The sequence below is a fragment of the Hypanus sabinus genome, chromosome 6 (assembly GCF_030144855.1).
Source record: "Hypanus sabinus isolate sHypSab1 chromosome 6, sHypSab1.hap1, whole genome shotgun sequence".
Taxonomy (NCBI): Eukaryota; Metazoa; Chordata; class Chondrichthyes; order Myliobatiformes; family Dasyatidae; genus Hypanus; species Hypanus sabinus.
Window position 1 is genome coordinate 58,541,611 of NC_082711.1, and position 23,154 is coordinate 58,564,764.

Consider the following 23,154-nt stretch of genomic DNA (forward strand, 5'->3'; position numbering starts at 1 on the left):
AAGAACTGCAAAGAACTCAAACTTTCAGTACAAATACAAAAAAGTGATAGAACACAGATGAATCTGACGCAAATTTCATTATTTACCTTACATGCCGATTTATCTTTGTGATTACATTATACAGAGTGAAAGTGTATATTTACAGGCTGGCTACAGTAACACTGTACTAACAACCTGCAGCTAACTTGTGAGCTACCATTGAAGAAACGAGTAGCACTGCTGTCATTTTTTTGTGCGTTCAAGACCCCCTAGAACTCCACTGTTTTTCAGGGAGCAGAAATGGCCATCAATCCTTGACTCAGTTTCTGAATTTGGCCAACGCAAAACCGAGAAATTAAAGCAGCTTTACCAGGCACACCGAAATATAAACTAAAACTAAAAAGTTAAATTAAGATGATGAACCCTTGCAAGGGAGAAGGTCATGACAGAGTATTTGGTAAGGCTCTGAAAACTTGTGCCAACCAATTGCGGGAGTATTCAAGGACATTTTCAACCCCTCACTGCTACGGGTGGAAGTTCCCACTTGCTTCAGAGGCAACGATTATACCAGTGCCTAAGAAGTGTTACGTACCCCATAACTGGGAGTCTAACCAACAGAGAAAGAAGAATCCGTTGGAGTCTGGTGGTACTATATTCAAAAGTGTTTATTAGTAAAATAAGCAAATCAATATCAATAATGCAAATATATAGATAATAAACATTAGCAATAATAAACCTATAAGTGTGGGAATAATAATAATCAATAATAAACAAGCTCTATCGATGTCTAGGGGATAGTGAATTGTCATATAAAGGTATAAAGTTCAGTTCAGTTCATACATGCTGAGGTAGATACTGGTTGTTGACGGTTCAGCTAGACCGTTCTGTGGTGGACTCGTCACTCTGGCATGAGTGGACACACACACAAGCCCCCACCAGCCCCGCTAAAACACTGAGAGTTAAACTGACCGATCTCTTTGTTCGGTCTCCGATGCCCCACACCTTGTCGTGGGTTCCAACACTCAAGCAGTGCTCAATAGTGTGTCTCCTGGTGTGTCTGAGGGGTGTGTCCCCAGACCTCACTTTTATCCCTACTCACGGGGTCTCAGGTGTCAATCAGTTTTGAATGGCTGTGTCCATTAAACCAGCCCACTCCGGCTGTCCACTGAGGAATCTTAATGAACAGAATGGTATAAGATAAATAACCCTCTCAGAAGCCATAAGTCTCTCAGAAGTCATAATACGGTGAATCAACAAGTCTCTCTCCCCTCCCTTATCTCTCTCTTATCTGTAGCAGATGTTCCAGCATGTTTTCATTTCATCTCTCTCTCTCTCATGAGCAGCATAGCAACAGTAACAGATTGTGATTCTCCCGGGGGGTGGGGGGAACATGGGCAACTCTGCACCCGTCTGCCCATCAGAGCTGTTCATCTTTCATAAGAGAAGAATAATGTGAGCTGCCTTAGTGACTATCTCCTAGTAGCACTCATGTCTATACGTGATGAAATGCTTTGAGAGGTTCGTCATCACTAGACTGAACTCCTGCTTCAGCAAGGACCTTGTCCCATTGCAATTTGCCTACCACCACAATTGGTCAATGACAAATGAAATCTCAATGGCTCTTCACATGGCTTTTGACCACCTGGACAATACAATCACCTATGTCAGGATGCTGCTCATCGACTATAGCTCAGCATTTAACACCATCATTCCCACAATCCTGATTGTTAAGTTACAGAACCTGGGCCTCTGTAACTCCATCTGAAATTGAATCCTGAACTTCCTAACCAGAAGACAACAACCTGTGCAGAATGGTGATAGTATCTGCTCCTCGCTGACAATCAACATTGGTGCACCTCAGGGGTATGCGCTTAGCCCACTGCTCTACTCTCACTCTACCCATGACTGTGTGGCTAGGCATAGCTCAAATACCATCTATAAATTTACTGATGATACAACGATTGTTGGTAGAGTCTTAGATGGAGACAAGAGGGCATACAGAAGTGAGGTATACCAACTAGTGGAATGGTGTCCAGCAACAACCTTACACTCAACATCAGTAAGACGAAAGAGCTGTAGAAGGATCAGAAGTGGAGAGAGTGAGCAGTTTCAAGTTCCTGGGTGTCAAGATCTCTGAGGACCTAACCTGGTCTCGACATATTGATGCAGCTATAAAGAAGGCAAGACAGCAACTATACTTCATTAGGAGTTTGAAGAGATTTGGTACATCAACAAAAAACACTCAAAAACTTCTATAGATGTACTGTGAAGAGCATTCTGATAGTCGGCATCACTGTCTGGTATTTGGGGGTGGGGGCTACAGCACAGGACCAAAAGAAGCTGCAGAGTGTCATAAATTTAGTCAGCTTCATCTTAGGTACTAGCCTACAAAGTACCCAGGACATCTTCAAGAAGCGGTGTCTCAGAAGGGCAGCGTTCATTATTAAGGACATCCAACACCCAGGGCATGCCCTTTTCTCACTGTTACCATCAGGAGGTACTGAAGCCTGAAGGCACACACTCAGTGATTCAGGAACAGCTTCTCTCCCTCTGCCATCCAATTCCTAAATGGACATTGAACCTGTGAACGCTACCTCACTTTTTTAATATATATTATTTCTGTTTTTGCACAATTTTAATCTATTCAATATACATATACTGTAATTAATTAATTAATTTCTTCTTCTATATTATGTATTGCATTGAACTGTTGCCGCTAAGTTAACACAAAATATGCCGGTGATAATAAATCTAATTCTGTTTCTGAAATATTTCCATTAGATGTCTGATTCATACTTCAGGTTAAAAGACAGTAGCATCATTATGAGATTTATTATCACCGTCTCATAAGACATGAAATTTATTGTTTCCTGGCAGCAATACAGTGCAAAGACATAGAAGTAGAATAAATTACAAAATAAATAAAGAGTACAAAAGGAATCTTGTTGCAGTACTCATGGATCAATCAGAAATCTGATGACAGAGGTGAGAAAACTGACTGAATCACTGAGTATTGGTTGCCAGGCTTCTGGACCTACTCCTGATGGTCGCAATAAAAGGGCATGATGAGGGTCCTTAAAAACGGATGCTGCCTTGTGAGACACCATCTCTTGAAGATGGTGACGAGGTTAGTTACATAATGGATCTGGCTGAGTCTCCATCCCTCCGCAGCCTCTTGTGATCCTCTGCATCGGAGCCTCCAAACTAAACTGTGATGCAACAAGTCAGAATGCTCTCCACTGTACTTCGTTTGAAATTTCCAACAGTCTTCCGAAATTCCTAATGAAGTAGAGCCACGGGTATGCCTTCTTTGTGTTTGGATCAATGAAGTGGGCCCAGGATAGATCCTCCGAGATATTGATGCTTAGGAATTTAAAACTGCTTACTCCTCCCACCACTAACCTCTCAATGAGGATTGGTGTGTGTTCACCTGAGTTCCTCTTCCTTAAGTCCACAATCAATTTCTTTGTCTTGTTGATGTTGAGTGCAAGGATGTTGTTGCGACACCACTCAGCCAGTAAAACCATGTTACTTTTGTATGCCTTCTTGTCACCATCTGAGAATTTGCCAACATCTGTGAATTTATACATGGTGTTTGAGCTGTACTGATGGGAGTAGGGGGAGGCCTACAGCCCTGAATTTCAGTCTTACCTGGGGTCCTCCCAGGCAGTTGCCTCCTAAGACACTGGATATCTTGAATCTGTCAGGTCTGGAGATCACTGGTTCTTTCAAACAGTTTGAAACAGTATTACTGCAGTGTCTGAGACTGCAGATCTCAGCTGTAGTAGTTTCAAAATGGAGTATCTGATGATTCTATTGGGAGCTGCACACAAGCTGGTGCCCCTCTCTGGCACCATTTGTCAGGAATTTGGATTGAAAATTAAATAGTGAATGGCCCAATCCATTTATAATACTGTGCAAAAGCCCTAGATTTTTAATATGGTTTCAGATGGTATGGTCTCTACAGAGCCCTGATCTCAACATTAGCAAGACTATCTGAGATTAGAAGTAAGGCAGCCAAAGTCTGCAGAAAAACAGTGGCAAGTTTTCCATGGTACTTGGTTCAACCAACCAGCCAAGTTTCTTATACAACTGCACAACAGTATACCTAAGGGAGAACTGATGCAGATCTAAAGGCAAAGAGGATTCACACCAAATATTGATTTGATTTAGTGCTTTACTGTCTACCGCTCTTTATAGTAATTTTTTTGACATTTACACCAGAAACTTTTCAATATTTTTGAAATCATCTTCATGGATCTAAAACCATTGCACAGTACAGTATCTCTGAACAAAATTAGTCTCAGTAGCTTTCACAACAGTAGCAGACATCAGCTCTAACTACATACCTTTGCCCACCGCGTTCTGTCCTCAGCAGTTAATGCAGATACACCTGGCCCTTCTGGTTCGCTGTTGCATCGTTCCCTGATATAAGTGAGTTGCCTACACGAACAGACAAAAATGAGCAAGAAATACTTATAAACAGTTTAGTTACCGCATGGAACCCTCAATATTCAATTCAATTAAATATTTTAAGACCATAAGACATAGGAGCAGAATTAGGCCATTTGGCCCATCAAGTCTGCTCCGCCACTCAGTCATGGCTGATATTTTTTTAAAATCTTCTCCTCAATCCCAGTTCTCGGCCTTCTCACTGTAACCTTTGATGCCATGTCCAATTAAGAACCTATTAATCTCTGCCTTAAATACATAAAATGACCTGGACTCCACAGCTGCATGTGGCAACAAATTCCAGAAATTCAACATCCTTTGGCTAAAGAAATTTCTCTATATCTCTGTTTTGAAAGGGCGCCCCCCCCCCCCATCTTGAGGCTGTACCCTCTTGTCCTAGACTCTCCCACCATGCGAAACATCCTTTCCACATCTACTCTGTCAAGGCCTTTCAACATTCTAAAGGTTTCAATGAGATCTCCCCGCCCCATCTTTCTGAATACCAGTGAGTACAGGTCCAGAGCCATCAATTGTTCGTATGATAACCCTTTCATTCCTGGAATCATACTTGTGAACCTCCTCTGGACCCGCTCTAATGCCAGCACATTTTTGTTAAATGAGGGGCCCAAAACTGTTCACGATACTCAAGGTGAGGCCTCACCAGTGCCTGAAAAAGCCTCAGCATCACAACCTTGCTTTTGTATTCTAGACCTCTTGAAATGAATGCCAACATGGATTTGCCTTCCTCACCACAGACTCAACCTGCAAGTTAACCTCAGGGTGTTCTGAACAAGGACTCCCAAGTCCCTCTGCATCTCAGATTTAGAAATCTCCCCATTTAGAAATTAGTCTGCACATTTATTTCTACTACCAAAGTATATGACCAAGCATTTTCCAACTTTGCATTTCATTTGCCACTTTCTTGCCCATTCTCCTAATCTGAATAAATCCTTCTGCATCCTACCTGTTTCCTCAGTACCACCTGACCCTCCATCAATCACTTTAAGTGACACAATCTATCAATGCAATAATCATGAAGTAAAAATTGTGAAGCACTGTAGAAGACAGATCAATATTGTGGCATTAAATTTCAGGAAAAATGTAGTTCCCATGCTGAGCAGCATATTTTATCTGCACTATCACCAGCACATGCTGAGTGTAAAAGCATTTCTTTGTGATAGGAGGAAGAACAGCATGATAAAAATGACTGGTTTACAATAAGCTACTTTCAACTGTGTTCTATTAGACAAGAAGAAGAATGATTGCTGGTGATGGTGGCACCACAAATGCAAAGCTGATATTAGGATAGGGAGATTACATAATATGCACCAGAGGGCACAATATTTCACTCTGTTCATTCACGTAAAGATGATCGTCATTGGATCCATTGGCTCTTTACATTTAAAAATTTGGAAGCTGTAAATACACAACAATCCTGCTGTAAACTACCTAACAGCTTTGAAGCAATAGCTTCTACTTACTGCCTATATGAACAGACAAAAATGAGCAAATGATACAAATAAACAGTCTAGTTACCACATGGAGTACTCAGCACTCTGTCACCTAAATTCATAATCAACTACTAACTACAAACATTGTTAATACAATGTTATACAAATATGAGTTAATATTTGACCATGAATTTAGTCTGGCTTCATATGTGTTCCAAAGAGTGATTCGCATTTTGTGTGGGTTGCAATTGAGTTAATCATACAAGTAGTTATCAAACTAAGCATGTACCAAATGCCATACCACAGACGAAGAAGAATTACAGTGGATTTTTCAAATAACTAACTTTCTTTCCATTACAAAGGTTGAAGGAAAGTCTATAATATAATGGTTAAACATCTATAGGTTAATAAGAAAGAGCAAATAACTACCTGAGAAACTCTGGCGGTGTAAGGATTTGATGGTCAAAAAGGGTATCAAAGACAAAGGCTCGGCCGTGACAAAGGACCACTAAATGGGAGGGGCATGGACCTTCAGCTTCTACATGGAGATAAAAGAACCAGTTTAAGCACTAAAAAGTATCAACAAAATAAACAGTGCTGTATTCATAAGAGCATAATCCACAGTCACAAGAGCTAAGTGTGCAAAGAGCTTAGAAGTTAATAGATTCTTCAGTATTTGTGGTAAACTATGTATACCTGTCTGGACACGCCCCTCTGCCGACTGCTCCTGTGGTTCCTCCCACAGACGCCTGTATAAAGGCGACTGGAGGCACTGCTCCTCCCTCAGTCTCCAAGATGTCATGGTCTCTTTTGCTGCTAATAAAAGCCTATTGCTCACCTCCCGTCTCTGAGAGTTATTGATGGTGCATCAGTATTTTTGCTAAAAATACTTTTTTTCTGCAATGTGTATGTTAATCATTGAATTTTGTAGTACATCAAACCACTAATCAATCTTTATTTCTCTGAAAATATCCATTTAATCCTAATGATTCCCCCCTCCTCTCCTGTTTAATATGTTTATATATTTTAACTAATGATCCACAACCTTTTATAAGACTATTAAGGAAGTTGCTTTCATTTCTGTTTTTAACATTACTGAGAAGTAAAAGTATATGAGATTTAATAAACCACAGAACCTTTTCTTAGAACCTCGAGTAAATGTTATTACATCCTTAGCTAATGCTAAAGTTTTCAAGCTGGATTCTGGTCTAACTACCATACTTTCACCATTATTTTCCCTTTCTTAAGTTTTAATGAGACATAACTAGTTCGTCTGTATATCGTTCTGTAGCTTCATGGACTGAACTTGTAACAGTCCTTGCAAAATTCCAAGAAAATCTGCAAGCCTTTACTTGCTTTATTGAATTTACTTTTGTTACATAGCTCAGGCTTTCCCCACTATTAAATACATGGAGTGCTGCCACAAGAAAGCAGCATGCATCATCAAAGAACTCCACTCTCCAGGCCATCCTTTCTTCTTGCAACGATCTTTAGGCAGAAAATACAGAAGCTTTCAGCCCCACATCACCAGGTTTAGAAATAATTATTATTCTACAATTATCAGGCTCCTGAATTGGCATGCATAACTTCAATCAACACTACTCTGATTTGATCCTACAAACTAGACTCAGTCTCAAGGATTCTTTACAACTCATGTTCTCAGTATTACATTGTTTTTATCTGCATAGTTTGTCTTTCTTCGCACGTTGGTTGTTTGACAGTCTTTGGCTGTTTACGTATAATTTCTCATAAATTCTATTATATTTCTTTTTCTCAGTAAATGTCTGCAAGAAAATCAATTTCAAGAAAGAATATGATAACATAACTTTGACAATAAATTTACTTTGAACTCGGATGGAAGTTATGGAATTGATGGAATGTGCATATTTTTGTAATAAACATTGTCAATGATCCAACAATCACTTTGACCCCTCGCATCAGGCAGGACAAATCACAGCATTAGGACAGGAATGGTTAGGATGAGAAATAGCTTCTTCCCTTCTTCCCCCAGGCTGTAAGCCTACTAAACTCCCTGCCACCACCCTGGTCCCATCACATATGAAGCACAGTAGCGTTATACTGTTTACTTTTTGATTTGTGTTGTATATGAACCTTATTATTTGATTACATTTGTGGTAATATTACTTAATGTGTTATGTGTGCAGGTTAAAAGACCAGCATTGTTCACCTTGGCCCGGAAGATCGTTTATTTGCTTGGTGGTACATCTGTGTACAGTTGAATAACAATAATCTGAACTTGAACTTCAACTTGATAAGAGTACCTGAGCAACTACTAAAGATTCATTTTTGAGTGTGCCACTGAATGTTACACAAATTACTGTTCTCAGTTTGTCATGTTACAGTACAATACCACCTAAAATTCCTTGAAATCATGACACCAGTTGCTGCTTTAATGAGCTGAATTATCCTGGAGGTGACTTCTGATAGGGAAGGCCCACGTTATTATTTTTAATTAAATTATATAAGTATAATCTTTTCAAAAATTAAAACACTTAAATTAAACTACTTTTAATGAGCTTTTAAAAGATCAGTCATGGTACTTTCTAAACTTCTCTGAATAGGCAGCCTTATTCCTCTGCTTCCTGGTCCATTATGGTACAGACGGTGGAAAAGTACAGTGTGCTCTCAGGGGAAAGCATCCAAAGCCCAGATGTCACCAACCCTTGGAATGTAATTTCTGACTCCAGAATGCAGAAAAGCTGGTGACCAGAACCAGAGCATCCATGTGCTGGCAGCCAAGGATTTTGGGCAGCAGGCCACACGCATTAAAATCAGACTCTGTATAACACTAGTAAGGAACCCAAATATCTGTTTTTGCATTTGTTTTCGAACATAGTAAGTACCTGTTTTAAAATAGCTGATAAGGGAATCTCTGGTCACTCCAGGAATTTTGCAGGTATTGTATAGCATACGAAATTGGTCCATATCTAGTGGCACACCACCAGCTTTATGCACAGCCAGGCACTCCCTTAGGGATAAGAAAGAATAAAGCATAATCATCTTATATAAAATGTACACAAACAACTGCAGTGACAAAAAACCTGCTTTGAGGAACATGTTAACAGCACTACCAGTGCAAAATAACATCCGACAACTATGCATTTCATAAGAGTCATATGTAACACAATCATTTTCATATACATCAATTTGATATTATAAATATGTAATATTGTTCATCATATTTCAGCCAAGGATATATATTCAATAAAAGATAACATCTCTTGTAACAAAATAAGCTATTTGGGAATTTGGGAATTTTTAAAACATATTTAACATAAAATATCCATTGATAATTTCTGTAAAACTAATGACCAGAGTATTATATGGAGCGATGGCCAAAATTAGATAAACCAGGTGAACAAAATCTAATAAAGTCAATCAATATGTACTAAGAGATCAGCTACAAAGTAAAATCAATAAGCTCCAGAACAGGACTTGCAAATCTGAAATTAATCTGACCAAACTCCAAAATATTCTATATAGAATATGATTTCAAAATGTATAATTTTACACCCTTAAAATTATCCTTATTTTTCTTTCACCCACCCTAAAACTGTGCTGAAATTTCCACTATTCTAATTCACACCACAGAAAATAAGATTGTACAGGACACTCCTGAACTCCTCAATATAATACATGTTTAACAATTTTCTACTGTGCATCTTACTTCCTAAGTAGATTCCAGAACTGCAGTGTATAATAAACGGAAATTGCAGTGCGTTCAAGCTGAGTCCCTTCTTTCGGTATCCAGAAGTGTTCTAGGTAAGGAGCAGGACCTCCAAAGTTTACGTTCAACATTGATGGCATTCGCACCTCCAAATAGCCACTGATTAGCCACCATTCTTCAAGCTGATCAAAAGACATAGAAAGTGAGTGGTCATTCACTAAAATATACTGAACTGTAATGCACTTACAGACTGGTAAAATCAACTACAGTTTGCAGTTGGCTTTTTCTAAAACATACAGGAACCTGAAGGAATACCACACTATTGAGATTTATTTTACATGTAGGTTCAATATACTCTACAAGACAATCAGTTTTACTGTTCAAATTACATGACAGACAAATATGAATAATTAATAAAAAATGTATCAGACTCTGGCAAATTGTGATGGCACTCAATGGCAGTAAGACCAAAAAAAAAATGATTGTGGACTTCTGGAAGGGCAAGTCAGGGGAACACACAACAGTCCTTATTGAGGGGATATCGGTAGGATGTTTTTTTAAAAACTTTTTTTATTGCATTTTTAAGTAGTTACAAAGTGAAGTATGAAAAAACAATGTATATAACCCTTACCCCCTCCCCCCTGACTGCCCTATAGAAAAAAAAAGAAAGAAAGAAAGAATGCCTGGTTGTTGGAAGATCTCCACATGCTCCATGGAATTCGTAATAACTTTAATATGTATATTTATTTCTTTCCCCTAATAACCAATTGTTTCATCTTCAGAGCATCTATATATTTAATCCTGCCTTTTGTAAATAAGGGCTCCAAATTTTCAGAAATGTTTCATATTTATCTCTTAAATTATAAGTAATTTTTTCTAATGGAATACAGCCATAGATTTCTTTCTTCCAAGAGTCTATACTTAAATGTGTATCCGATTTCCAAGTAACTGCAATAGCTTTTTTGGCTACTGCCAGTGCAATTTTTATAAATTCTTTCTGATACTTATTTAGTTTGAGTTTCGGTTTTATCCCTTCAATATCACCTAGTAAAAGTAATATTGGATTATGAGGAAATTGTGTTCCTGTAATTTGTTCCAGTAAAAGTCTTAAATTTGTCCAAAAAGGTTGAATTTTAGAGCAAGACCATGTCAAATGTAAAAAAGTACCAGTTTCCTGGTTACATCGGAAACACTGATCCGATAAATTTGGATTTAATTTTTTTATTTTTTGTGGTGTAATATATAATTGATGTAGAAAATTATACTGCACTAATCTTAACTGAACATTTATTGTATTTGTCATACTATCAAGACATAGTCTTGACCAATTTGTTTCTTCAATTTTAATATTCAAATCACTTTCCCATTTTTGTCTTGACTTATGGGCTCCTTGTTTAATTGCCTGTCTTTGAATCAAATTATACATACAAGATATAAATTTTTTAATATTTCCTTTTTGAATTAAAATTTCTATTTCATTAGATTTTGGCAATAACATTGTTTGACCTAATTTTTCTCTTAAATAAGCCCTTAATTGAAAGTAACAAAATAAAGTGTTATTTGATATTTTATATTTATTCTTTAATTGATCAAATGACATTAATATACCTTCAAAACAATTCCCTATATATCTAATCCCATTTTGAATCCAATTATATAAAAGTTGATTGTCCATTGTGAAAGGAATAAGTCTATTTTGAATTAAAGATCTCTTTGCTAATAAAGATTTTTTTATCTCATCATCAACATTTATCTTATTCCATAAATCAATCAAATGTTTTAATATAGGAGATTCTTTCTTTTCCCGTATCCATTTAGATTCCCATTTGTATATAAAATCTTCTGGTACGTTTTCTCCTATTTTATCTAATTCTATTCTAATCCATGCCGGTTTATCTTTCTCGAAAAAAGATGCAATAAATCTAAGTTGATTTGCTTTATAATAATTCTTAAAATTTGGAAGTTGTAATCCTCCTAAATCAAATTTCCATGTCAATTTTTCCAACGATATTCTTGACATCTTACCTTTCCAGAGGAATTTCCTCACATATATGTTTAACTCTTGAAAAAACTTCTGGGGTAATTGTATTGGTAATGATTGAAATAAATATTGTAATCTAGGGAATATATTCATTTTTATAGTATTTACTCTACCTACTAATGTTATTGGTAATGCCATCCATTTTTCAAGATCTTCCTGAATTTTTTTCAAAAGTGGTAAATAATTTAATTTGTATAAGTTTTTTATATCATTATCAACTCTTATACCTAAATATTTTATACCATTTGCTGGCCATCTAAATTGAGTTATTAATCGACATTGATTATAATCTCCTTTAGTAAGAGGTAAAATTTCACTTTTATCCCAGTTTATTTTATAACCCGATATTTTCCCATATTCTTCTAGTCTGTAAGATAATTTGCGTAGTGAATGTAATGGATCTGTTAAATAAAGTAGAACATCATCAGCAAATAAGTTAATCTTGTATTCTTCCTGATTAACTCTGAAACCCTTAATATCTGGGTCCATTCTAATTAATTCAGCTAGTGGTTCTATTGCCAACACAAATAAAGCAGGTGATAGTGGGCAACCTTGCCTAGTTGATCTTGTTAACTGAAATGATGTTGAAATTTGACCATTTGTCACTACTTTAGCTTTGAGATTAGTATTTAAGGTTTTAATCCATTTTATAAATGATGTTCCTAATCCATATTTTTCCAGTACCTTAAATAAAAAATCCCATTCCAATCTATCAAATGCTTTTTCTGCATCTAAAGCAACTGCCTCCCTCTTTTGTGCTAAATGGATTATACTAAATAACCGAGTTACATTATCTGCCGATTGTCTATTTTTGATAAATCCTGTTTGATCCATATGCACTAATTTTGGTAAGCATTTAGATAATCTATTAGATAAGATTTTTGCTATTATTTTATAATCGGTGTTTAATAAAGAAATAGGTCTATATGATGTTGGTTTTAAAAGGTCTCTATCTTTTTTTGGCAATACTATTAAAATAGCTGTTGAAAAAGATTCTGGAAGTTTATGCGTTCTTTCCGCTTGATATATTAACTCCATAAAAGGAGGAATTAATAAATCTTTAAACTTTTTATAAAATTCAGGTGGAAAACCATCTTCTCCTGGAAATTTATTACTTTGAAGTGATCCCAAAGCTTCTTCAACTTCCTTCAATGTAAAAGGCATACCTAATCCCCTCTGTTCTTCTATATTTAATTTTGGAAGAGTTATTTGTGATAAAAATTCTTCTATCTTAACGTCATCATTCTTTGATTCTGATTTAACAACTCAGAATAAAAATTTTTAAAAGCCTCATTAATTTCTAGAGGTTTATAAGTAATTTCATTCACTTTTGTTCGAATTGCATTTATTGTTTTAGAAATCTGATCTGTTTTTAACTGCCATGCAAGAACTTTATGTGATCTTTCACCTAGTTCATAATATCTCTGTTTAGTTCTCATAATTGCTTTTTCTGTTCGATATGTCTGGAGTGTATTATATTTTAACTTTTTATTAATAAGTTGTCTTCGTTTTTCTTCCGTCATATTTCTTTGAGATTCTTTTTCTAATTTTATAATCTCTTTTTCCAATTGATCTATTTCTATCATATATTCCTTCTTAATTTTAGAAGTATAACTTATTATCTGGCCTCTCAAATATGCTTTCATTGCTTCCCACAATATAAATTTATCATCAACTGAATGTAAATTTGTGTCTAAAAAGAACTGAATCTGCTTTTTCATAAAATCACAAAAATCTTGACGTTTTAGTAGAATTGAATTAAATCTCCATCTATAAATTGATTCCTCTTTATCTATCATTATCATTGTCATTATTAAAGGAAAGTGATCAGACAATATTCTTGCTTTATATTCCACATTTTTCACTCTATCTTGAGTATTTGTTGATAATAGGAAAAAATCTATCCTTGAGTATGTTTTATGTCTATTTGAATAAAATGAATAATCCCTTTCTTTTGGATTGATTCTTCTCCATATATCAATCAAATTTAAATCTTTCATCAATGATAGAGTTAATTTTGCTACTTTTGATTTTGTAATAGCCTTTGTTGATCTATCTAAAACTGGATCTAAACAAAAATTAAAATCTCCACCTATTAATATTTTATCATGTGCATTAGCCAAATTCAAAAAGACCTCCTGTATAAATTTTACATCATTTTCATTTGGTGCATAAATATTCATAAGAGTCCATAGTTCTGAAAAAATTTGACAATGTATAATTAAATATCTTCCTGCCAAATCAATTAATACATTTTGTATTTTAATTGGTAAATTTTTATTAACCAAAATTGCAAACCCTCTTGCCTTTGAGTTAAATGAAGCTGCAATAACATTTCCAACCCAGTCTCTTTTTAATTTCTGATGTTCTATATCTGTTAAATGAGTTTCTTGTAAGAAAGCTATATCTATTTTCATTTTTTTAATATATGTTAAAATTCTTTTTCTTTTTATTGGTCCATTAAGCCCATTAACATTAAAACTTAAAAAATTCAATAAATTAGTCATTATTTTTATTTATGTTACTCCAATCTATAATAATACCTAATCTTTCAACTTTCATTGTATCCTGGGAAATCTTTTTAGAAGTTTCCATGTTGCTATGTGTGTCCCCACTAATCATCCAGGCAAAAGAATAGAAGAAAAATAGAAAATAAAGAAAAAAAAACAAAATACCCCCCTACTAATGTTGTGAAAGAAAAAAAACACAACATTACCCCCCTCTATTGTACGGGTCATGGCAATCGCCATGATTACACACGTGAATCCCGTAGTAACCGATTCAAAGCTCCCCAGCCCCCCCGCAACATAAAAAGTATATATATATAAAAAAACATACTATTCTCAATTAATATTTCTAAAATTTTACTTTTCTCCCTTATATCATCCTTAAATGTCCATCAGTTCCATTTGCTTTCTCTGTCTTCATCTTTAACCATTACATTTAGAAGTCTCTACGTTTAATTAACGAAGAGATGGAAGTTTTTGTGCAAACACCTCCGCATCTTGATAATCAGAAAAAAATCTTTTTCCTTCCTCCAAAAAAATTATCAGTGTTGCTGGGTGACGCATTAAAAACTTATAACCTTTTTCCCATAAAACATTTTTAGCTGGATTAAATTCTTTCTTTCTCTTCAAAAGGTTATAACTTATATCAGGATAAAAAAGAACTGGTTTCTCAGCTATCATCAACGGACCTTTTCTTCTTTTAGCACCCTGGGCAGCCGCCCTCAAAATCTTTTCTTTATCCTGGTATCTTAAACATCTTATCAAAATTGATCACGGATTTTGATCATCTTGAGATCTTGGTCTTAAGGCTCTGTGCACCCTTTCAATCTCAATTAAAGTTTCTTCTCCCATTTCCAATTTTTCAGGAATCCATTTTTGAAAAAAATTTATTGGGTCTTCTCCTTCGGTACCTTCTTTAAATCCAACAATTTTAATATTGTTGCATCTACTAAAATTTTCAAGCTTATCAATTTTTCCCACGAGTTGTTTTCTTTCTGATGTCCAGGCATCATTATCATCTTCCATCCTCTTCATTCTTCCTTCCATTTCTTCCATTTTGACGTCCAAATCTGTAATTTTCTTGTCCATTTTTTCCTGTTTCTTTGTCATTTTATCAAACATAGCCTCCATATTTGTTATTTTTTCTTTAATTACTTTTTGCTTACTTTTACTTACTTTTTCTAATTTTTGTAATTTATGCATTATTTGCCTCAAAGTCTTTTTTGTATTTTCAGAGGAACTTTCATCTTCTTCTTCTTCTTCTTCTCCATCTTCGTCTGATTTTTCCAGAGAGTCCGGCTCTCTCTCAGACTCACTGTCACTGTCAGTTTCAGTCGTTGCTGGGTTTTGTAGTTCTGGTTGCTCTCTTTTGCGCATGCTCGTTCCTTTACACTTGCTTAGTTCTCGTTGATCTTTTCCTTTAGAAATGGCCGATGCTGCCGCAGTCTCCTTTTCTGTTTCACCGGTGGTGTGTTGTACCTGAGTCCGCGGTTCTTCAGTAGAAGTAGGCCTTGATTCTGTTCCAACTTGAGCTGTCTTCGCGGTAGCAGTTTTCTTCGTCCTCTGTTTATGAGGCATAGCTTAAAACAATCCAAAGTAATTTATAAGTAACCTTAAAAAAGTATTAATTAACTTTTCTTCACTTAAACATTAATTTATTAACTTTTTTACGGGAGGGCTGGGTTCCAGCGTCTCGATCCTACATCATCACATGACGTCCCCCCATCGGTAGGATGTTTGAGGAGCTTTAAGTTCCTGGGCATCAATATCTTGAAGGATCATGATGTAATCACAAAGGAGGCATGACAGTGGCTCTACTTCATTAGGAATCTGAGAAGATTTGGTATTCACAAAGACTTGCAAATTTCTATAGATGCATGGTGACTGCTTGTATTACAGCCTGGTATGGAGGTTCCAATACACAGGGTTGAATACTACTGAGTAAACTTCAAGAAGCGATGACTCAAGAAGGTGGTGTCTATCACTAAGGACCCTCACCATCCTGGACGTGTCTTCTTCTTGTTACTACTGTCAGGGAGGAGGTAAAAAAGCCTGAAACCCACACTCAGTGGTCAGGAACAATTTCTTTCCCTCTGTCATCAGATTTCTGAATGGTCCATGAACACAACCACTATTCCTTTTTTTGCACTATTTGCGCTATTGCTAAAGGCTAAAGAGAAATACAGGAGAGAGCTGGAGCACAAGCTTGGGCAGAGTAGCACATGGGAGGGGTAGAGAGGCATGAAGAACATCACTGGCTTCAATCGGCCTAGCTGTAGAGCCTTGGAATGCAGCCGGGAATGGGCTAATGAGTTAAACCAATCCTTCAATAGGTTTGACAATTGCCCTCCTGTTCACATCCCCCCCAGCACACCAGTCTAGGTGCCAAGGCACCCAATGCTCCCTCAGCACCAATGCCTCCCCTCGTCACTCCTCCATTTCAATACATGAATGAACACAGACTACCACTGACTACACCCCCTACTTCCCCGCACCTACCATACACACCTCCACAAACCAACTGCTACTGTCCTGATCTTCACCTACCCCAATCCCCACCATCCACCAACTCCCCAGTCATCATGGACTCACCTTCACTACTGAGTAGGTGAGAATGGCTCTGGGGAATCTCAGACACAAAGCATTGGGACCAGATGATGTGAACCCCAAGGTCCTGGAAGAGTGCACTGAGGAGCTGTGTCGAGTTCTCCAGCACATTTTCAATCTGAGTCTCAGCCTGTAAAGGGTCCCAGCTGTGTGGGGAAAACATCATGTGTGGTCCCAATGCCTAAGAAAGACCAACCAAAAGTCTTGAATGACTACCTTCCCAGTGCACTGACCTCACACTTCATGAAGACCCTACAGAGGCTGCTCCAAGCTCACCTCTGACCCCTGGTCAGATCAACCCCCGATCTCCTGCAGTTTGCCTACCAGGAGCACAGTGGAGTTGGCGATACTGTCCACTACCTGCTGAACAGAGCCTCCTCCCATTTGGATAAGCAGGGCAGCACTGTGAGGATCATGTTTTTGATTTCTCCAGTGCCCTCAATACCATACAGCCCTCATTGCTGGGGAAAAGCTCTATTCAATATAGGTTGGCACTCCCATTGTCTCCTGGATGCCAGTCAGATAGCTTCAGAGCTGTATGGCAGACATGGCTATAAAGCATTGGATCACCACAGGGGACTGCATTTGCTCCCTTCCTGTTTACCCTGTATACCTGGGACTTTAAAAGCAACATTAAACCGTGCTATCTGCAGAAGTCTCTGATGGCCGAGCAACAGTTGGGTGGACAACCAAAAAAGGAGGACAGGAAGATGAATACAGGGTCCAGGTGGAGGACTTGGTCAAATGGTGCAAACTGAATCATCTGCAGCTCAACATCTGTAAGACAAAGGAGATGGTGATGGATTTTAGAAAGACCAAACCTGTACTGCTCCCTATTACTACTGATGGTGAGGACGTGAATGTGGTGAGGACCTTCAAGTACCCAGGGGTGTACTGGGAAAATAGACTAGAGTGGAGCACCAACGCAGAGGCTGTGTACAACTTGGGTCAGAGTCGCCTCTACTTCCTGAGGAGACTGAGATCCTTTGGAATATGCAAGCCTCTCCTTCACATGTCTGTTGTTGCCAGTACACTCTTCTACTTGGTGTGCAGACTCAATGGCATCAACACAGGTGATGCCAACAGGCTCAAAAAAGTGATTAGAAAGACTGGCTCTGTTATAGGAGTCAAACTAGACACGCTGGAGGCTGTGGTAGAACAAAGAATTCTGTTGAAAACCCTGGCAATTCTGGACAATGTTTCTCACCCTCTGCATGCCTCCGTGGCTGAACAGAGGAGCACTTTCAGTAATAAACTAAGACAAAGCCCTGCTCCAAAAACTGCTATACAAGGTCATTCTTACCCTCGACCATTAGGCTCTATAATGAGTAACCTATTGCTAGGGAAGTGATGACCCCACCCTCACTCCTGTTAGACTGTTACTAACCTCTGTTTACCAGAGCTCCATTTAAGCTCTGTTCAGCTCTGTTATCCACACCTGGCTATCGTGATCACCCTGTGGAATACCACCATCATTTCTTAACTGGATGGTGTGAATGTGCACCCATTATATGGTAATTCTTGCACTAACATCTTATCTGTATGAACTTGGAAATCTTGTACAAAATTTACAAGTCAAATATTACATCTTATTTCTAAAGTAACATTTTATTTTTTCTTACTTCTCTTCTAATATTTGTACATCTGTGCAATTGTAATGCTACAGTGACACTGTAATTTCCTTTGGGATCAATAAAGTACCCATCTATTTATTTTGCAATTTATAGTAATTTATGCATTTGCACTACACTGCTGCCACAAAAAAAACGAATTTCAAGTCGTAAAAGACAGTAGTAAAAAAGCCAATTCTGATTTAGACGACTTTGGTTCTCTTCTAAGGTTTATTCACATTGAATGACATCTGCCAAGTATCTGCCCACTCACTCAGCCTATCCAAGTCTCCCTGTATTCTCCTAACGTCCTCTTCGCATGTCACACTGCCACCCAGTTTAGTATCGTCAGCAAACTTGCTGATATAGTTTTCAATGCCCTCATCTAAATCATTGACATAAATTGTAAAGAGCTGTGGTCCCAATACAGAGCCCTGTGGTACCCCACTAGTCACCTCCAGCCAGTCTGAGGAACATCCATTCACTGCTACCCTTTGCTTTCTATCTGCCAACCAGTTTTCTATCCATGTTGAAACCCTGCCCCCAATGCCATGAGCTCTGATTTTACTCACCAATCTCCTATGTGGCACCTTACCGTACGATTTATGTCAATGATTTAGATGAGGGCATTGAAAACTATATCAGCAAGTTTGCTGACGATACTAAACTGGGTGGCAGTGTGACATGCGAAGAGGACGTTAGGAGAATACAGGGAGACTTGGATAGGCTGAGTGAGTGGGCAGATACTTGGCAGATGTCATTCAATGTGAATAAATGTGAAGTTATCCACTTTGGAAGCTGGAACAAGAGGGCAGAGTATTGTCTGAACGGTGTCGAGTTAGGTAAGGGAGAAATGCAAAGAGACCTAGGAGTCCTAGTTCACCAGTCAATGAAGGTGAATGAGCAAGTGCAACAGGCAGTGAAGAGGGCAAATGGAATGTTGGCCTTTGTTACAAGGGGAATTGAATACAAGAGCAAGGATGTTCTTTTGCATTTGTACAGGGCCCTGGTGAGACCACACCTGGAATATTGTGTACAGTTTTGGTCTCCAGGTTTAAGGAAGGACATTCTGGCAATTGAGGAAGTGCAGCGTAGATTCACTAGGTTGATTCCTGGGATGGCAGGGCTGTCTTACGCAGAGAGATTGGAGAGATTGGGCTTGTACACGCTGGAATTGAGGAGATTGAGAGGGGATCTGATTGAAACGTTTAAGATAATTAAAGGATTTGATAGGATTGAGGCAGGAAATATGTTCCAGATGTTGGGAGAGTCCAGTACCAGAGGGCATGGATTGAGAATAAGAGGTCAGTTATTTAAAACAGAGTTGAGGAAGAGCTTCTTCTCCCAGAGAGTTGTGGAGGTGTGGAATGCACTGCCTCGGAAGACAGTGGAGGCCATTTCTCTGGATGCTTTCAAGAAGGAGCTGGATAGATATCTGATGGATAGGGGAATCAAGGGATATGGGGTCAAGGCAGGGACTGGGTATTGATAGTGAATGATCAGCCATGATCACAGAATGGCGGTGCAGACTCGAGGGGCCGAATGGTCTACTTCTGCACCTATTGTCTATTGTCTATTGTCTTATTTCTGAGTAAGAGTAAGAGTAGTGTTCTACGATACCACAACACCAAAGAAAATGTATCTGATGCTATATAAAAGAAAAACTTGAAATAAAAATTAGTTGCTGTGATAGAAGCTCCTTGTGGCCAAATCCTTGAACAACATAATTCTTAAATTTTGAAGTTGGTTGGTCAAGCAGGACAGGCCTCTATCAACTTGCACTTTCACTAACTTATGTCACAGCTGGTATATACGATAGAAGGGATATTTTGTTAAAAATGAAGAAAGCCATAGATTACGAAAAATCTGGACAGAACTGCAATGGTACAGGTCGACATCATAGATGGGATTGAGTCTGTTATGTCAACCTGTCACTTTGCAGAAAAGCATAGGGTACTGAGGCCCATTCATACTGATTTTATTTATTATCTAGCAGGCTAATAAAAAATAAGGCAAGTGGCTTAAAACAAAATGTTGCAAGTACTTGGTCAGGCAGCATCGGTGAGGATAGAAACAGTGTTAATGATTTTATTCGAAGTCTTCCCATCAAAACTATGAAAAGTTAAAAGTAAAACAAATTTGAAGACAAAAAGATGGGAGTGGGGGTAAGAGAGAACAAAGAAGCTCTGTGGAAGAATGAAGAGCAATAAAGATCAAACAATGAATGGGATGAAGGAGCCAATTAAATGAGGATGATATAAACACTAATGAATAAATGACCAAGAATAAAAGGAGAGAGGAAAGCATTGGATGCTGGAGTTGCTAATTAGCATTAACAATTTCAAAAAACTCAAGGCCTGTTTAGAGTTTTTCCATTGTTCCTGTGCTAATGCTGAATTTGCTGAAGCTAGAGTAAGAGATTGAAAACGGAGGTGGAGTTGGAGTGGTTTAGACGATTGAAGTATTTCTAGTATTTTTTGTTTTATTTCAGCTGAGCTGGAACACCAGTATAACCTGGCAATTTTGCAGGGTCGGCCAGGGAGAGGCAGCACAGTTACAGTATATCCGGGCCGGAGTTGCTGGAGCAGAACTTGGAGTCAATTCGATTCAGTGGAGCCAGCCAAGGCGAGGTGAAGTCGAGGAAAGATCCGAGATTTGATCAATTTAAGGGCCAAGCGGGAATTGGAAAGGTTGGGTACTGGCTGAATTGAGGTGGCAAAGCTTGAGGGCGTAACAAAGTGGTAGGGAGCAAACAACCTAATGGTTAGATGATTTAAGCACCGGGACACATTGAAATGGTTAGGGTGTTGGGGTCAGAGGTGAGGACGTTCCAGTCAGCTCGATGCTCTGTGGGGTTTGCTCATCTCTGTGCTGTATGAAGTTGTAGCCTGCAACTAGCGGACTTTTAAATTGGCTGCAGTGATGCCCGGCTTTGTGACCGAGATTGGTCGTCTCTGTGCTGGACTGAGGCTGTGGCCTGCAACTGGTGGATCAGCTGTGGCAATGCCTGTGAACTTCACTTTGAATGCTGAGAAATTCTAGGGGTAGAAAGACCCTAATGGGAGTTATCTACAGGCCCCCAAACAGCAGTCTGGATGTAGGGTGTAAGTTGAATGAAGAGTTAAAATTGGCATGTCGCAAAGGTAATGATACAGTTGCCATGGGGGATTTCAACATGCAGGTAGACTGGGAGAATCAGAATGGTACTGGACCCCAAGAAAGGGAGTTTGTGGAGTGCCTCCAAGATGGATTCCTAGAACAGCTTGTACTGGAGCCTACCAGGGAGAAGGCAATTCTAGATTTAGTGTTGTGCAATGAACCGGATTTGATCAGGGACCTCGAGGTAAAGGAACCATTAGGAGGTAGTAACCATAATATGATATGTTTTAACCTACAACTTGAGAAGGAGAAGGGAAAATCGGATGTGTCAGTATTACAGTTGAACAAAGGGAACTATGGAGCTATGAGGGAGGAGCTGGCCAAAGTTCAATGGAACAATACCCTAGCAGGGAAGACAGTGGAACAAAAATGGCAGGTATTTCTGGGAATAATACAGAAGGTGCAGGATCGGTTCATTCCAAAGAGGAAGAAAGATCCTAAGGGGAGTAAGGGGTGGCCGTGGCCGACGAGGGAAGTAAAGGGCAGTATAAAAATAAAAGCGAATAAGTATAACATAGCAAAGATGAGCGGGAAACCGGAGGACTGAGAAGCTTTTAAAGAGCAATAGAAGATAACAAAAAAGGCAATACGCCAAGAAAAAATGAGGTATGAAGGTAAACTAGCCAAGAATATAAAGGAGGATAGTAAAAGCTTCTTTAGGTATGTGAATAGCAAAAAAATAGTTAAGACCAAAATTGGGCCATTGAAGACAGAGATGGGTGAATTTATTATGGAGAACAAGGAAATGGCAGACGAGTTGAACAGGTACTTTGGATCTGTCTTCACTAGGGAAGATACAAACAATCTCCCAAATGTAATAGTGGCCAAAGGAACTATGGTAAAGAATGAACTGAAGGAAATTTATATTAGGCAAGAAACGGTATTGGATAGACTGTTGAGTCTGAAGGCTGATAAATCCCCGGGACCTGATGGTCTGCATCCCAGGGTACTTAAAGAGGTGGCTCTAGAAATCATGGACGCATTGGAAATCATTTTCCAATGTTCTATAGATTCAGGAACAGTTCCTGCTGATTGGAGGGTGGCTAATGTTGCCCCACTTTTCAAGAAAGGAGGGAGAGAGAAAACAGGGAATTATCGACTGGTTAGCCTGACATCAGTGGTGGGAAAGATGCTGGAGTCAATTATAAAAGAGGAAATTATGACACATTTGGATAGCAGTAGAAGGATCAGGCCGAAACAGCATGGATTTATGAAGGGAAAATCATGCTTCAATAATCTGGAGTTTTTTGAGGATGTAACTATGAAAATGGACAAGGGAGAGCCAGTGGATGTAGTGTACCTGGACTTCCAGAAAGCTTTTGATAAAGTCCCACATAGGAGGTTAGTGGTCAAAATTAGGGCACATGGTATTGGGGGCAGAGTACTGACATGGATTGAAAATTGGCTGGCTGACAGGAAACAAAGAGTAGCGATTAACGGGTCCCTTTCGGAATGGTAGGCTGTGATCAGTGGGGTACCACAAGGTTCGGTACTGGGACTGCAGCTGTTTACAATATACATTAATGATTTAGATGAAGGGATTAAAAGTAACATTAGCAAATTTGCTGGTGACACAAAGCTGGGTGGCAGTGTGAAATGTCAGGAGGATGTTATGAGAATGCAGGTGACTTGGACAGGTTGGGTGAGTGGGCAAATGTAT

At 38.4% G+C, this 23,154-nt stretch overlaps 1 protein-coding gene across 7 annotated transcripts in view; it reads right to left on the reverse strand.

The window, feature by feature from the left end:
- crot (carnitine O-octanoyltransferase) overlaps nucleotides 1-23,154 on the reverse strand; it is a 67,469-nt gene that overhangs the window by 20,748 nt on the left and 23,567 nt on the right. For 5 of the 7 annotated variants that reach the window (XM_059972228.1, XM_059972229.1, XM_059972230.1 and 2 more), the window contains 4 exons: nucleotides 9,571-9,752; nucleotides 8,747-8,871; nucleotides 6,312-6,420; nucleotides 4,329-4,422 (listed from right to left, as the gene is read on the reverse strand). In XM_059972228.1, coding sequence (XP_059828211.1) covers nucleotides 4,329-4,422; nucleotides 6,312-6,420; nucleotides 8,747-8,871; nucleotides 9,571-9,752 — 510 coding nt within the window. Of the gene's footprint in view, nucleotides 1-4,328; nucleotides 4,423-6,311; nucleotides 6,421-8,746; nucleotides 8,872-9,570; nucleotides 9,753-15,294; nucleotides 17,516-23,154 lie in introns of those variants that run through there. The other 2 variants (XM_059972227.1, XM_059972225.1) reach the window with 2 other exon arrangements.